The sequence below is a fragment of the Anoplolepis gracilipes genome, chromosome 5 (genome assembly GCF_047496725.1).
Source record: "Anoplolepis gracilipes chromosome 5, ASM4749672v1, whole genome shotgun sequence".
Lineage (NCBI taxonomy): Eukaryota > Metazoa > Arthropoda > Insecta > Hymenoptera > Formicidae > Anoplolepis > Anoplolepis gracilipes.
The window spans coordinates 9,590,314-9,603,858 of NC_132974.1; the positions used below are offsets into that span (position 1 = coordinate 9,590,314).

At 27.2% G+C, this 13,545-nt stretch overlaps 2 protein-coding genes across 2 annotated transcripts; both read right to left on the reverse strand.

The window, feature by feature from the left end:
• Positions 1 to 3,505, reverse strand: LOC140666093 (lipid storage droplets surface-binding protein 2-like). Its single transcript, XM_072892884.1, has 4 exons — positions 3,348 to 3,505; positions 1,737 to 2,087; positions 1,378 to 1,594; positions 1 to 756 (listed from the first exon to the last, which is right to left on the reverse strand). The coding sequence occupies exons 2-4, from the start codon at positions 2,046 to 2,048 to the stop codon at positions 455 to 457; spliced, it is 831 nt and encodes a 276-aa protein (XP_072748985.1). The 5' UTR covers positions 2,049 to 2,087; positions 3,348 to 3,505; the 3' UTR covers positions 1 to 454.
• A 1,638-nt stretch (positions 3,506 to 5,143) lies between these two features.
• Positions 5,144 to 12,544, reverse strand: Lsd-1 (lipid storage droplet-1). The gene is made up of 8 exons (XM_072892691.1): positions 12,389 to 12,544; positions 9,784 to 9,926; positions 9,237 to 9,422; positions 8,645 to 8,831; positions 8,268 to 8,437; positions 7,351 to 7,608; positions 6,982 to 7,080; positions 5,144 to 6,788 (listed from the first exon to the last, which is right to left on the reverse strand). The coding sequence occupies exons 2-8, from the start codon at positions 9,910 to 9,912 to the stop codon at positions 6,663 to 6,665; spliced, it is 1,155 nt and encodes a 384-aa protein (XP_072748792.1). The 5' UTR covers positions 9,913 to 9,926; positions 12,389 to 12,544; the 3' UTR covers positions 5,144 to 6,662.
• Positions 12,545 to 13,545: the final 1,001 nt, after the last annotated feature.

Consider the following 13,545-nt stretch of genomic DNA (forward strand, 5'->3'; position numbering starts at 1 on the left):
TATATTTGATTATACTTATTTATTTGCAATGCAAGTGTATGAGTTAAAAAATACATATATACAAAATATATATAAATATAAAACTTACGTATAATCTTATATCTTCTTGTATTTTACGATTATATTCTTTCAACTTTTATTTTTATGAGGCAATATAAAAGAATGTACACGCATTAAAGATCGTTGATGTATTATCGATCATTGATTATTTTAGCACTTTAATCACTTAATCGTAACAACGAGAGAATAATAAATAGCACATATTGCCATATTAATTCAGTTCTTAACAATACACAAAATAATCGTAAAAGATGAACACATAATTATGGAAAATAAATATGAGTGATCTTTAGTTATAGTACATAAGTATAAATGATATTACTTTTTAAGATTTAAAAAATCATACATGTAGAAGATCCGGAAAAAATAAAATCAAAGTGATGTAAAATTAAAGTTATTCGCTTTTTTCCTTTTCGCTTAGTGATTCTTCTGGTTCTTTTGGTTCTTTTGGTTCTTTTGGTTCTGCTTTTTTCTCACCGTTGACTTGCGGTGTTTCTTTGTTAACTGTGTGGAGGAACTTCGTAAATCGAAGAAAATCGACTAAATTGCTGATGTAAGCTTTTAGTAAACTGTCCTTCTTGATGAGATTCAAGTGGTGTATTATATTGTAGTACACACGCCGAGTGGCTTTATTGGACAAGTGACCTAATGTTTGTAAAGTATGTAACAGCTTGTCCTCTTCTTGTGTGTTTATGCCTACAAAAAAATATTCCAAAATAAAATTAATGTATTTAGGGAAATAACAAAATGAAAATTTGTATTGCAGAACTGAATTGAATAATCGTATTCCCACTGAGCATAATTAATGCTAATCGAAATGGTTTGAAGTTTTAAATTTTATTTGATTATTTTATAGAATATAACAAAATAATAAATATTAAAGAAAACAATGTATATAAAATATTATATATGAATCAAGTATAGAAATTATAAATAGATAAGAAAACATACACCAATTGTGCAATAAATTCAAGTCTTGATAAAAATTAGTTAAACAATGGGGAGAAAAATTGGCTAATGTAAAATCTATTGTTGGAGCACGAGACAATCTATGTATGAAAAAATTAAACTTTAATTATGGAAAATAATAGTAGTACAATGAATAATAAATTACGACACGACTATAAACTTTCAATATTGTGTTAGCTTTCACTAACTTTCTCGTTGACGCGTAAAGACTTTCATTACATTATAACTTTATTATAGATAAGAAGAAAAGAAGAATTTAATTAATTAATACATTTGCAATGTATTATTCGATAATTTAGATAAATTTCAATATTTCTATTTTAATAACTTATTAAAAACATGCTTTACCTTTGTACTCTTCTTCTCCTTCTGGTGCAGGGAAATATCTGTCAATAAGTTTATCAACAACAAGAGCCGTGTTATCTAAACCTTTCACAGCCACATTACCATAGTGAGTATCAAGAACTTGATTGGCTTTATTCCAGCCGATGTCTCGTAAATTTGTGGCTTGTGCGACAATTAAATTATTTATATGCGAAATTCTCAATGTCGCTTTCTTCAAGATCTGGAGAAATATATTGAAGAATTCACTGACAAATATAAATATATAGTATACGTTTTTTATTTTATTTTTGTGATGGTTTGGAAAAAACATATATATGTACGTTTTTAAATAAATTAATATTTAGATAAATTAAAATTCAGACCTGTTCAGGAGTTTCCTTTACCAGCGGTACTTTTTCTTCGATCTTATCGAGACCAAAACATAACGTGTGATCGACTAAGTTTATAGGACTCTCAAGCTTCTTCGCGATAGGTACTGCGATAGGCATTGCTTGTTTTGTCGCCATATTAAGAGATGTTTCAGCAGCGGTGAGTGCCCAATGCACCAGTTGATTCGAGCCCTTTATCTTTGAATAAGTCTGCGCTGATTTGGCGAGTGCCAATTCAACGATGGGTAATTCCAAGACACGATCAAAGGCCTTTAGATGAGGAAGTTGCGCCAATTCTGTCGCCATGTTTTATCACAAAGTTGTCACACGATACACGGAAAATATCTGTTTAAATAAATTTTACAAAAATGATTTATTAATCTATTAATTATACTTTGAAAAAAAATTTGGTCAAATAAATACGTTGTACTATAGAAATATGTTTAAGTACGTGTATATATGTATAATAACTTATTTTGGAGCAAACCAAGTCTTTTAGTAAAAAAAAATCGAGTAATACAAATGTCATATTTACAAAGTAATGTTTCTTTATGAAAAGAAGAAGATAATTATTTTTATAACGTATGGAGTAATAACTAAGTTTCGATTCTTCCTATCTTTTAAAAACTTGTCAGTTATATGTTTCTAAAAACAAAGTTTATTGTAAAATATTTTAAATAATTTAGTATAAAGAAAAGAAATTTCGAAATATAAGTATAAATATATTACTATGCACACATATAGCGACCGTTGTGTCACTCAACGCAAATTTGATTAACTAACGCTTAATCAACAAATCTCTTTCATATTTTCTTTAAAAGCATTTCTCTCATTTTTTTACGTTTATACGTATATTTTATGAATTGAATTATGCTACACAATATAATATTGAATAACACGTAATAAGATTTAAAATAATTTGTGAATTTTTACATTATTAAAAGAGAAATTTTTAAACTTAAATTTTATAATACAATATAAACATGCTACGTGATACAAATATAAACATGTGAATGTTTATATTTACGACATCATTAAAAGAAAAATACCTAAACTGAGTCTTCACATGATACATATAAGTAGAAAACAAAAGATGTAAATATTACATTTGAATATCGGTAACATAATATTTTCGAAATCGACACGATATCCTTGATCGATGGAATCTAAACATATCCTATATGACTGTAAATTATCGAGTGATTAAATATTGTAAATTTATATTTCTCTCCTTTAAATATAAAACAATTTTAAAAGATTTGATATATCGCATTAAAAATTGAAGAATTACACGAAAATAAAATTTTGAATCAAGTTTTTGTAAATTTTGTAAATTCAAAAATAGAATAAAGAATTTATATGTGAAAAGCGTAGTAATAATTTAGTAATAATAAAATAATGTACAATGATATAATTTTTTACAAACCACAAAAGTTATTTCTGATAATGTAATTGATACACGTAATTAAAACACGATTCCGTAAATTCTCATTTAAAATGTTTCGTAGATCTACATTATATTGTGTACAACTGTTTTCATTGCCCGGAAATGAAATTTCGATAATCAAAAGATTAAAGGTCACTATTGTTAAAAATGGTACTTACAATCTCGAATAATTGCTGCGTCGATTAGCGTATGGTAATTCACCGGCGTAGCTCTCGAACGCGTCTGATATGGTCCGATACTTGGATACGAATGCTGCCTTCGGTCACACACAGTGAACACTTATAATGTGGAGAATCGCTTGCGCAGTAAACGTGGTTTGAATTAGCCAATAACTGACTGAGTAAAGTACGACATATATAACTGCCATTTTCAGATGCGTATTTGTATAGAATATTTCATCAGAATATTGATATTTTTCTGAAGTCTTTGAATATGCTGACATTCTATTTCGGAAAAGCGAAAATCGTCTCTAAGCCGAAGATTAGTGAAAAAAAAAATTGTAGTATGTATTTCAATATTTAATATCATTTTATTTCAATAAAAAAAATGTTTTTTTTTTTTTGTTAACTAATTTCAATTCAATTTCTATTATTATTTTGATATTAATTAATTTAAATAAAAATTAATATAGATATTTTTCAATAAAATTTTTTTGAAATTTGCTTTACATAAAAATCTTTCAATTATTAATTAAATATCAAACATTCAACTTTAACTAATAATTGCATCCAATTGCATCATTCAATCCTGACTATATAATACAATACTTTTTTCAGAAGAAGTAGAATGCGCAATACAATATCAATCGTATAGAATAAATAATAATGTGTAAAATAATATAACCATTAAAAATAAAATTTATCAAAAGTGATCTTTCACGTATATGTTAAAATTATGTTTGTATTTATGATATTAATATTAATAAACTTAAAGTAAAATATATGCTTTTAACAATCGAGCAAAAAATATATATTAATATATCTTATAATTTTTACGTGTATAAATTATGAATTATAATAAGCAGATTAAAGAAGTAATTGATGTGTCTTTAAATCACTGAAAAATAATGTTAGTAGAAAACATTATAATTTATTATAATAGTATAATTTTTCCCCGTTATGTTTTTCTTTACTTCCATGTAACATATGTAAGTAGATGCATCATATTTTCCGTATTCTATAAAACTAAGAGAAAACGAGGTTTCTCAGCATCCCAGTCACCCACGTGTCTTCACTGTGCAAAGTCCGTTTCATCTACATTGTCAGATCACGTGATCCTGTGTTATCGTGACTAATGTGATTGTCACGTAAACACATAAAATGATTTCAGAATTATTGGAAGATTCTACATCCGGATTTATTAAGAATATATTGGCTTGACGAAAAAAATTCTGCTTTAAAATCGTAAATCTCTGAAATATTTTAGTTTAAAGATTATAATTTAATTTTTTTGTTGATACAATTATGAATGTATACAATATAAAATTAGAAATTTTATCATTTCTAATAAATATAATAAATATTATTAAAGAAAAACTTTATAAGCATAGATTTTTGAAAAATTTTCATTAAAAAATCATCTAAACTATGTATCATCATTTGAGGTTCAAATGACATTTCACACATCAGTTTCTAAATTAGAAACTGATATAATTTAAGAATTAAGAACGAGAATACATATTATTTTAATAATATCTATCAAATTCTTTAAACGTGCTTCCATGATAGTAATAATGATTATAATATCAATTTCTCGTAAATTCTTGTAATATATGTCCAGATAACACTACATAATAATTAATTTAATCTGTCATTTATAGATATAAAGGTATAGTTTTTATAAATTATAACACACAATTTAATATAGAAAAATACTCAGTAATTAAAAATCATTAATTCTAATTAATGAATTTACTGTATTATTATTAAACTATGATTATATAATTTATCTGAGTAGCAAATTCGTTATTAAAAATTTCCTAAGGCACATGAAGTTGTTATCATTCTTACAACTAACTTTGTCGACTAAATTCCAAAGTTTATAAATAGATATTGTCTAGACAGTACAATTTATATAGATAAGCTTTTATTGCGTGATACATCAAGTATCGCAAATATATATAATATATCTCACTCATATATTTTAATTATTTAGGTCATTCTTTGGAGAATTTCCTCGAGTATATGTGAATGTGTATATATAAATTTATAAATGTTATAGAATTAATATTATTACATAATCAGCATATGAGCATTTTAACATTTTACAGCATATATAATATTAAAATATCTTAAAATATTAAAGAGAGAAATATAGATATTTTATATACAAATACGTATATAAAAATCTCTCTTTCCAATACATTCTACGCAGATATTATCGGGACATTTAGATACATACGCGTACTATTATATTATTATAACATAATTATATATTTTGCATATGTGTTTTAATATTAATGCAATATTAAAATATATTAAAAATTTTTTATTATTTATTATTGCATTATTTTTTATTATTTAATTAAAATTTTTAATGATCTTAAAATATAAAAAAATTACAACAAATATTAGTTTCTAAAATCAATGTATGTCAACATAATAAGTTGTAATAACGGTATGTAATTGAAATCGACATTTGATTTGCTGATAAATGTACATACATCGAAAGTACGCATTTGTAAGATGCTTGAGCAACAGGAAGTTCGAGATAAAAATCCTACAACTACTTAAGATTTCTCCACTTTCACTATTGAAAAAAACCTAAAGAGTAATAAAAACACACGATATACTAATGTATGTGTCTGTAAACATTTCGGAATCTCTTCGTCTTGAGTGTAAAGATCCATATATTAAAATAATCGACGCGTATTATCTGTAGCCAAATCATAATGTGGGCTCAATAATTTAATAATATGTTTTTTTATGAAATAAAATAAAAAAAATAAAAGTTATTCACACAATGGTAGATAGAAATGTAGATATAAATTCATTTTGAAACATATTTTTATAAAAGTCTAAAACTTTTGATGTTTAATTAAATTTTTATTGCTTATTAAGTAATGCTTATTAAGTAATGAATTATTTTTTGCTACCTTAAATGTTCAAAAAATAAATATAGAAGAGAGAAAAGCGGCAGCCCGGTATTACAATTAATTAAGACGGCCCTTTATTTCGTCACTCTTACTTAATTAGGTATCACTCTTAATTATGGAAGCGATAGTTGACTAATTGTTAAATCGAGAAGCACGGATATATTGTGCTAATAATAAAATATATTCTGTTGTTACATTATTAAGTATAGAAATGGAAAAATAATGCTATAATCACGTTGGATGAAACATTACATTAATCCGCGAGCAACGGCTGACGCGCGGCGTGATTTCGTGTCTTTAACCTTGTAATTGAAAACCATACCGGAAAGAAGAAGAAAGCCGCACGTAGCAGTTTTCAGGCGAGCAGTTTTCTCACTCGTTACTCGATACCATTTACTGGGGGATTGGAAGTCACCGACATGTGGTTATTGTGGTACTGCTGGTTTCGCACACGTGGTACTTTCTGAGGACTGGGACGACCAGCCAAGAACGCAGCAAATCTTTCCTACAAGAATAGGAAAAAATCCATGCTGAGAGATCATGAGTCTTAAAAATTCTTTGTTTATCGGTATAAGTTAGAAAAAATAAGATTTAAATTTTTTTCAAAATATTATATGTAATCAATTTTAAATATTTATAATATATTAATAATATTAAATTATGGAAAAATATATTAAAAATATACTTGATATACGTACCAATAATAGATTCGTGGTTGAGCTCACCCTTTTAATAGCAGAGCGTATGACAGATATTTGTTCTTTTGCTGCATTGCTTTTATTTATAAGTGGTGTCATCTAAAAATTAACATGAACGATATAAAAATACTTTAGTTAAGATATACTATATATTAATTGTAAAATATTTAAAGAGATATTTTATTAAAGTATGCGTCATTCTTCTTAGTTCGAGAAGTATGTATGTACATGCGGTCGCGATAGACAATAACACAATTTCTTTTTGTACACGCATAGTGCACAAAACGCATGTCGAGATTATTGCATCTTGTAATTGATTGAGTTAGGCAAATGCGTTGATTTTAATCGGATCAATGAAATTGATGTAACCTTCAATGAGGCGTCGGCGACGGCAAGTAGTTGATGAGAAAGTCGAATAAGTAAATGACCCAAACGTCGCGGGGTTCTAATCGCCAATGCTGCCGTGCCATTTACCAGATGCACTATGCGTCGTGCAGACTCGCGTGTCAAAAGTACCAACAGCTGTTCGAGCGTGGCTGGACGTGCCTGATTTTCTGGCTCAGGTAGACTCAATGTGGCCCATAACGCCTTGGCCTTTTCAAGCGCCAATTTTGGGTCTGTAGCTATCTACGTATATTACGAAAGATAAATTGTTACGCAATATGCAGAAGATAATTTATGATAAGTGGGCATGTTCGACAAGCTATATAAACAAGATCACGAAAACAGTATCAATGATTATTGTACAGAAAATAATTCTAATGAGAGTCAAGTTTTCAGATAGTCTATAAATGTAAATATTTACTATGTGATCACTAAATGGTTTCGTGATCTCGGCTATATCTCAGAGTTTTTAACTATTAATACGTTCTTTTATTTTTAGACTTTAAAAATAACTTTTTGATTTTTAAAATGCAAAAGAATGTGGGAGGCAGAATTTGAGTATAGATTTTGTATTTATTTTAAACACAAGTTTTTGTACTTTGTGCATAATCGTATATTAAAATAATAATTTTTTCTCTAATCTAGAATCAAATTATTAGCATAAATAATATTTTCTAATCGCGATTTTGACAAATATATGTGATTAAAATTAAAGTATACTGCTAAAAGAATGGAAAAATATCTATGCGATATAATATTAAAAAATAATTAATTTTGTCACGTAATAATAACATCATTATAAAATGATCAAATAAGTAATATTTAGATGTAATTACTTAAACTTTCTAATTATTTATTATTTTGTAAATATATAAATAATAAATCGATTGAAAATGTCTTACCAATTCCGCCACGTATAAAAGCACATGAATGCATTCCGTTCCTTGTTCTTTAAGAGCACGTGCTTCCGTCCAAGTGCGTTGCGTCAATCTTTTTTGTAATTTACGAGAAAATCTTGCACCGTGTTTGATGGTTCGTGTCGTTTTGCTCACCGATTCAATAGGGCTGACCTCTGAAAAATGAATCGTCAATCGCTTGAGACATTTATTACTGATTAATGTATCGTATTACATCGTTATATACTGTTCAATTCTACGCAATACGAGCGCATTGAAAAACTTAATAACTAAAATATATATTTATGATACGCGTGTAAAATTTTATAGAATTTTGTGACAATCTATTTAGGCATTATTATCAGCATATATAAAAATCTTACCATCTTTATCGATTTGATCTCCTGGCAAATAACGATCTACATACTTGTCCGCAACTGTCAATGCACCATCCAATCTATCAGCGGCGGCGTTGGCAGCTTGACTACCAATTTGTTTGACACTTCCGGCACGCTTCAGAACCGGCTTTACAATGTTCTTGTGTACATATTCTCGCGTGTTCAAATACATCTTAAAAGTAAAACATAAAATAACATGCGATAATTCAATTAAGATTAATCGACTTACGGAGAATAGTTAACCATTTCCCTATAACACTGACTCCTGCAGAATCTACTCGCCTTTTATTGTATAAACATATATTACAATATTTATTTCTTAAGATATAAGATCTTTTATTTAAACTTATTGTTAGTTTACTCAAGAGTTTCTTTTACATTAATAACAATAAACAATATAATAAGTAAGTTAATAAATATATATAAAAATCATATACATACATACATAATTATACTGATATAAATATATGTTTATATAATTATATAAACATATAATTACAAAAATATTTATATATCTGCAGAGATCTGTATATGTATATAAAAAAATATTATTATAAAAAGAATTTTGGAAACTTACGAGCTGAGGAGGAAGATGTACGGCTGGTACTCTCTGTTCAACAATGTCAATACCTTTGCACAATAGCTGATCAATTGTCGTAATAGGTCCATTGAATGCGAAAATCGCTGGTCTTGCCGTCGTCGTTGCAATCGCTAATGACTGCTCCGCAGTATCCAAACTCCAATTCATTAATGAATTTGAGCGCTATAATAAAAGAAATTGTGTTGTAGCTAAGTTAAAAAAGAGATATTTTATATTAAGATATTTGAGAGATATTTAATTTATGATATTAGAAATATAATTTATTAATGATGTAATAGTTTTTATTAATTTAATTTATTTTATTAATAGTATAATAAATATAATTTATAATTTATATTTTTTAAATATTTTATTAATTTATGAGCCATTTTTCTGAAAGAAAAGATTTGTACAGTTAGTGTGTATATGCTGATTTGAATCTTCAAAAGTGAGTTTTATTAGTTTTTTAATATGTAGTAAAGTACCTAATGAATTACTTCTTTATTATATAATAATATATCTAATATAATTTCTAATCACATACCTTTATTTTCCTATACACATTACCAGCAATGTGTATACCGCTTTCTACGATGGGAAAACTCGAAATTCTGGCAACAGATTCAAAGTGCGGCAGATCCGAATGCCGCCTTCTCACGTTTGCTCGCGCCATGTGGAAAATAATCGCTGCAAATTGATAATTAATAATACTATTAAATATTTAAGTGATTAAATTAATATATTAGATATTAAAACAGTAAAATTAATATATTAAATATTTAAATAGTTAATAGAGTTAGTGCTTGATAAATAATGCAGAAAATTAATAATATACATAAGCAGTTTAATTTTACAATAATTAGCATACAGCTTACTTTATGTGTATGTATCATTTATATCCTTCAGCTGTTTCATTCTTTATTATTATATATTCTTTATCATATATGTATATATATATATATATATATAAATGTTAAAAAATTTATTATAACTTTTTTTATTAATAAAATCTCTTAAATTAGTTTTAATTATAGAAAGCTTTTAAGACCATTTCTCAGCAATATTTTTTTTTTATTTCTCAAACCATTACAAAGTTTATATTTACAAATTTTACGTTTTTGATAGATTTTATTTTATTTTTAATAGAGTGTTATCAATCATAATATAATATTGATTTTGTTCAAGTACAGTCGGACCTCTTATCCTACGACCCTCTTATGCTACGAAACCTCTTATCCTATGACAAAAAATCCTCTCATGCTACGACCGCGAAAGGGGAATTATACCCTCACTCTCAAATTTTTGTCGTAAGATCAGAGGTTTAAGGGGAAGATTCCGGACCGAAAATGTCGTAGGATAAGAGGTCCGACTGTAGCATCTTAATTTTTTTTAAATGCTATTTAAAATATACTTTTAAGTAATCTTTATGTTTAATATATTTAATTAATAACAAAAATAATAAATCCACGAGTGGATTTAGTGTTGCCCGCTTCATATTAAAGAAGCTATTAAATCATACAATTTCTATGATGACAACTTTTTAACATATTGTAACAAAGAGAAATGTGTATTACAATTTTCTATATTTTTTATATAAAAACAATAAAATTAAATAAACAAAAAATTATTTACACTATTAAATTATTCAATATTTAAAATATAAAATTACACAATTGTTAAATAGATCCTCATTGACAGCGCATATGTCGATAAAAAATGGCATCATGAAAAAGAGGCAACAATAAACTTGGAGATTTTTGAATAATCAATTTCTTCTGCTTCTTTTACAAGTGAATGATTAATTGCGAAATTTTTATTTTAGGTTTGCTAAATTACAAAACAAATACAAAATAAAAAGCTGATTTCTTACACTTATATACACAATATATTTCTCTCTTTCTATGTTATTCAATACATTTAATTTATGTTGACGTTTCGTCTTGATAAAAAAACAATCCGTTATCTTTTTTCTCCTTTAACTTGCTCAAAATTGTAAATTTTATATTTACGGACTAATGTTATTGCGATCAATAAAAAATGGATTATCGCTAAGACACTAATCTGTATTGAAAAAAACACGTGTTGTATTTTCTAAACATAAACGGAGCCATATGTCACTACAAAAAACGATTTGCTCAGCATCGGAGAACCGATAAGGAAGGTCATACTGAGAGCAGGATAGTGAAAGGAGATTTTGTTTTGCGGTTAATGTCGAGGCTATACATCTGCTCTATTATCGAACCTCAAATCGTTCTCTTAAATGGATTAAATGCCGAATTGAAGCAATTTGTCGATTGCTATGCGTTTTATAATAAAATGCAAAAAGAGGTTCGCTGAATTCATTAGCAAAAATCAATCGGAACTTTCGATATGTATGGAACTACTTTCACCCGTAGTTTACTGGCTATTATACTCTGTGAATAATGACTGTGTCGAGGAAGAAACCATCTCCGGTGAAATCTCTAAGTGATTAATACGACATGCTTTCTCGCAAAGGTCAAACTTCGCTCCTATATGCATATGCAGCATCGCGGTTGCATTATCATATACTAAATTTTATTTACAATTTTGTATCTTTACATCTAAATAAAATATGATGTATATATGTATATATATAAAATTTATTTTAAATTTAATTTAATTTGGTATTACCATTGTTTTCTATTTATTTTTTCGAATAGATACACTACTGCTATTATCTCCCATATTTAATTCTAATCTAATTTATCGTATGTAAATTATCACATATATTATACATTATCCGACAACTATTAACATTATCAGTTACACCTGTTATTGATCAAGATAATGGCTAACGCGAAAAATTCAATCGAGTTACTTTCATTCATTATCTACCGCTTTCTCTTTTTCTCTCTCGACTGTTCACACTTCATCAATGAATATGCTAATTTTACTCAAATCGTACGGATGTCTCTTTCTTTTTTTACTTCATTTCCGATTCAACTATCTAATCAGTTATACAATCATGTTCAGATATGTACACAGATACAGACACACTTGTGCAAATACAAATATATATGTATGCAGAAACACACAGGTCCATAAAAAAAACATTGTGACGTAACTCACACAAATCCGGAAAAGATTCGGATCGACGGAAATCGATGGACGCGATTAAACATCCTTACCTGAGGACAAGCAAGCTGAAGCTGCGAGGAATACAATTTAAAGATTTTTTAAAATAATATAATGCAGTCAATCTCACGAGTCCGGTAGTTAACGAGACGGACAGAAAACTCGGCGTTTCGATCGAAGAACGCGCCGATGACTGTACGTCGAGGACTGTAAATGATATCTCATCGACTTGACCTGTGACATATCGATTATATATGGATACGGCGGACGTAATAACGCACAAACAAAAAAACTTACTCTAGCTTCTCTCTGTCATTTCTTAGAGACAGCTTTTTGCGCGATATGTCAACTTAGGTTGTTTTTCTGAATAGCATGGAAATTATGATTTATTTGAAAATATTCAAATATATTGAAATAATATGTTAAAATATGTTAAAATCTAAGTTAAATGATGTATGAAACAATTTTTTTTTACAAATATTATTCTTGTTTGCTTGAAATTCTGTAGTGCCTCTTTTCTCCAAAAATTTCTAGTTCAATAAAAATTAATGATTATAAAATTTTAGTAGTAAAAAATTGTTACCCTCTTTTTATCAGCATTTATTATTTTTTCATTGGTTCTCAATGGTTCCGAACTACAATGCAATTATTTTTGTTCATCTTATCGATCAAGTATTGCAGCATACATTATTGATAATGATATTTTAGGCACATTCGTCAAACAATGGCATATATCTTTAATTCGATACGTAAACAAATTTTTGATTCAATTTATTGTATATTCTAAAATGTATTAAATAATATAAATATTAATAGAATAAGTCACTAATGGTTGTGTTTGTCTCATTATATATATATATATATTTTATTATAGTAGTAATTATATATATATATATATATATTTACTACTATAATATTACCATTATATATATATATATATATATATATATATATATATATATAGGATTTTATATCATGCTTATTATAGTTTATGTGGCAAAATTTTGATGAACACAGAGATATTGCAGATTATTATTCCAGGTTATTATTCCAAGGCACTTTATAACGTGCACTTAAATGCTCATGAAAATGTAACAAGGGAAAAGAAACTACAGACAATTTGAAATTATCGCTTACAGACGCTCTTAATTGCTATGCAAAGTCCATTTTGCACTTCTATCTTTATAAAGATGACCATTCCATGATCATG

Bases quoted from the DNA above. Each gene is read 5' to 3' on its own strand.
- LOC140666093 (XM_072892884.1), bottom strand. From the start codon at position 2,048: ATGGCGACAGAATTGGCGCAACTTCCTCATCTAAAGGCCTTTGATCGT. The intron at 1,595-1,736 runs GTCTGAATTTTA...ATATTTCTCCAG, and splicing joins TAAAGGAAACTCCTGAACAG to ATCTTGAAGAAAGCGACATT. The intron at 757-1,377 runs GTAAAGCATGTT...ATTTTTTTGTAG, and splicing joins AGGAGAAGAAGAGTACAAAG to GCATAAACACACAAGAAGAG.
- Lsd-1 (XM_072892691.1), bottom strand. From the start codon at position 9,912: ATGGCGCGAGCAAACGTGAGAAGGCGGCATTCGGATCTGCCGCACTTT. The intron at 9,423-9,783 runs GTATGTGATTAG...CTTTTATTATAG, and splicing joins ATGTGTATAGGAAAATAAAG to CGCTCAAATTCATTAATGAA. The intron at 7,609-8,267 runs GTAAGACATTTT...TAATATACGTAG, and splicing joins TTTTATACGTGGCGGAATTG to ATAGCTACAGACCCAAAATT.